The following is a 3211-nucleotide window of genomic DNA, read 5'->3' on the forward strand; positions in this document are numbered from 1 at the left end:
GGTATGTGGACCTGGTGTGTCAGGTGCTGAGACTGTGGTATGTGGACCTGGTCTGCATGGTGCTGGCGTGGGTATGTGGACCTGGTGTGTATGGTGTTGAGACTGAGCTCTGAGCTTTGAGTATGTTAGGTGAGCACTCTTCCACCTAGATTACACCTCTAGCCCTACTCACCTACTTGAGACTGGGTCTTGTTGTGTAGCCCAGGCTAGCCTTGAATGTATTACGTGGCTTGGGCTGTCCTCTACAGTTCTTCAACGCCTTTTAAACAATCGCTCATTTAAGTGAAAATTGGTTTTCTATTTCTTTGGAGCCTGTTGGAGTCTGGTACCCCATCTCTCTTACCCATCTCCTCCCAGTCTGTCTCTTAGACACACCAGAGGAGTTTCTGGCTTAGGGCACTAGACTCAATGTCTCCTTTCCTGAAATACTCTCTGAAGAGCCAGCCACACACTTATTTTCCCTCCTCTAGGTTTCTACTTAGCACCGCAGTCTTTGCAGATCAGCCTTTTGAAAATGGGCTCCCAGGTTGCCCTTGTCCCCCACCTCTCTGGCTCCTCTGCCCTCAACTAGGATCAATTGTCTTGTCACCCTTGGTATTCTTTTTTTGGGGGGTGGGGTGGGGTTTCGAGACAGGGTTTCTCTGTGTAGCCCTGGCTGTCCTGGAACTCACTCTGTAGACCAGGCTGGCCTCGAACTCAGAAATCCGCCTGCGTCTGCCTCCCGCATGCTGGGATTAAAGGCGTGCGCTGCCACGCCCGGCCCCCTTTGTGTTCTTGAGTATCACCCACCTTGAAGGTTTCTCAGGGGATTTGGTTTGCTTGTTGGTTTATTTGTTTGCTGAGGACCAGCCCAGCCTTGCATGTTAGGCAAAAACTGTTACTGACCTCCATGTCAATTAAGTCGTTTATGTTTGATGCAAAGCCTTATACAGCCCAGGCTGGCCTCAAACTTGCAAACCTCCTGCCTCAGTCTTCTGAATGCTGAGATTTCATACACTACTATGCCTGGCTTTTGTCTCAATGGTTGAGAACCCTCACACTGGGTTGGGTGCTGTACTCTTTTAATCCCAGCATTTGGGAGGCAGAGACAGTCAATCCCTGCGAATTCAAGTCTAGCCTGGTCTTTGTCACAAGTTCCAGGGTAGCCAGGGCTATAAGCATAGAAACAAATAAACAGAGACAGGGGCCTCATTTTGTGGCCTGGGCTGTCCTGCTTTAGCTTGCTATGTGGTGGGACAGCCCGGGGTGTGCTGCTGCACCTGACTTGTGCAGGGAGTTGCCTTAAAGTGATGAATGGTCCACGTGCTGGGATTTGGGGGGTGGGGCACTATTCCACCCAGACCTGTCAGAGTGTGGGGAGCAGGAGCTTGGACAATCAACGTCTGTGCTGGGACTCTCATGACAACTTGCTGCAGTAACATTTTTGAGAATTATGGAATTTTGGTTTCTTTAAAAAAACAGAAATATGCCGGGCGGTGGTGACGCATGCCTTTAATCCCAGCATTCGGGAGGCAGAGGCAGGCGGATTTCTGAGTTCGAGGCCAGCCTGGTCTACAAAGTGAGTTCCAGGACAGCCAGGGCTATACAGAGAAACCCTGTCTCGAAAAACCAAAACAAACAAACAAACAAACAAACAAAACACAGAACTATTATAAGACTGTGCTTACATTTTAATCCCAAGTGTGGGATTTGGGCCTGCTTCGGCTGACTATGATGTGCCTCGTGCTCTAGCAGAGGCATGGTTTTGCCAGCAGCAGATAGTTTGTGCGATTATGTGACTTTTGAAATTCTGGGAACTTTTCAGAGGGTACATAAATTTGAGGGTCCCAAGAGGTGAGGTCAGTGTGGGTGGTCATTTAGGGAGGTTGGTTGTGGCTTGTTAGTAGCTGTGGTCAAAGAAGAAACAAAAGGAAAGAAATTAGATTCAGGGATCTCTCTCTCCCCCCTCTGTCCTTGTTTTTCTTCTAACTAGTGTTAGGGGGTGCAGCTGGGGAAAAAAGAGTGGGAAAAAGAAGAACCCACAAAGTAGCAAAGAACAGCTACAACTTGTCACAAGCCAGGTTCATCTGGGAAGAGGGACTCTCAATTGAGAAAATGCTTCCATAAGATTAGCTTGTAGTCATTTTCTTCATTGATGTTTGATGTTAGTTGGTTCCACACCTGGGTTATGCTATTATAAGGAAGCAGGCTGAGCCAGCCCAGTAAGCAGCGCTCCTTCATGGTCTCTGCATCAGCTCCCATCTCCAGGTTTCTGCCTTGAGTTCCTGCCCCGACTTCCCTTTTCTCTAGAAGTCGCAGCAATGGAAACCTTAACTAGGACACCATCTCTGCGTGCCGAACCAGGAAGAGTGATGGCCGATGGCAGCCCTTCCCAGGCTCACAATGGCCTGCCAGCTGCTGCTTCAGGCTATTCTTGGGTCCTGACCCCCTCATTCAGGAATGTTCCTCTGACAGGCAGGCTGGCAGCCCTAGGAGCCTGAGGCTCTCTGGGGCGACTGATGGGCCTTCTCCCTTCTCTCTTCTAGGCTCCAGGAAGCAGGGTCAAGGCCAGGGAGACAATGGTCTCAGTGACTATGGGTGAGTCTGGTGTCCCTACAGGGCCCCTTCTGCCGGTGGGTTGGTTTGGGTCTAGAGAGATAGAGGGGGAGAGTTGGTAACAGAAAGGAACAGCTGGGCTCTACTGAGGTGGGGGCGGGGCTGGAGCCTGTGCAAGGCTGTGTATTCTCTTCCCGAGATGGGCCTCCCGGATTTAGAGTACGGCCTAGAGAACTTGGTAAGGTCCATGGGTGCACACCCTGCCTGGCCTGCTACAACCTCAGTTCTTCTGTTTTAAAGATTGATTTTTATATTGCATTGGTGTTTTGCCTGCATTTATGTTTATGTGTAAAAGCCAGATCCTCTAGAACTGGAGTTAGAGACAGTTTTGAGCTGCCATGTAGGTGCTGAGAATTGAACCCTGATTCTCTAGTGCTCTTAACCACTGAGCCATCTCTCCAGCCCCAGCCTCAGTTTTTCTGGCTGTGAGATGGAGATGATGATCCTGCAGCCTGGGTTGAGGAGATCACCACGTGTAGAACCCTAGGCGTAGTCCTTAACAGATGCTAGCTGTGTTTGTCAGGAGGATGATGATCCTGCAGCCTGGGTTGAGGAGATCACCACGTGTAGAACCCTAGGCGTGGTCCTTAACAGATGCTAGCTGTGTTTGTCAGGA

General features: G+C 50.0%; 1 protein-coding gene across 3 annotated transcripts in view; it reads left to right on the forward strand.

Annotated features, from left to right (window-relative positions):
• Nucleotides 1-3211, forward strand: part of C1H19orf47 (chromosome 1 C19orf47 homolog) — a 28055-nt gene that overhangs the window by 5352 nt on the left and 19492 nt on the right. For all 3 annotated transcript variants that reach the window (XM_021202052.2, XM_029532732.1, XM_029532738.1), the window contains one exon: nucleotides 2526-2577. In XM_021202052.2, the coding sequence (XP_021057711.1) occupies nucleotides 2526-2577 (52 nt within the window). The remainder of the gene's footprint in view (nucleotides 1-2525; nucleotides 2578-3211) is intronic.

Source organism: Mus pahari, chromosome 1 (assembly GCF_900095145.1).
Source record: "Mus pahari chromosome 1, PAHARI_EIJ_v1.1, whole genome shotgun sequence".
In the NCBI taxonomy this organism is placed as follows: domain Eukaryota; kingdom Metazoa; phylum Chordata; class Mammalia; order Rodentia; family Muridae; genus Mus; species Mus pahari.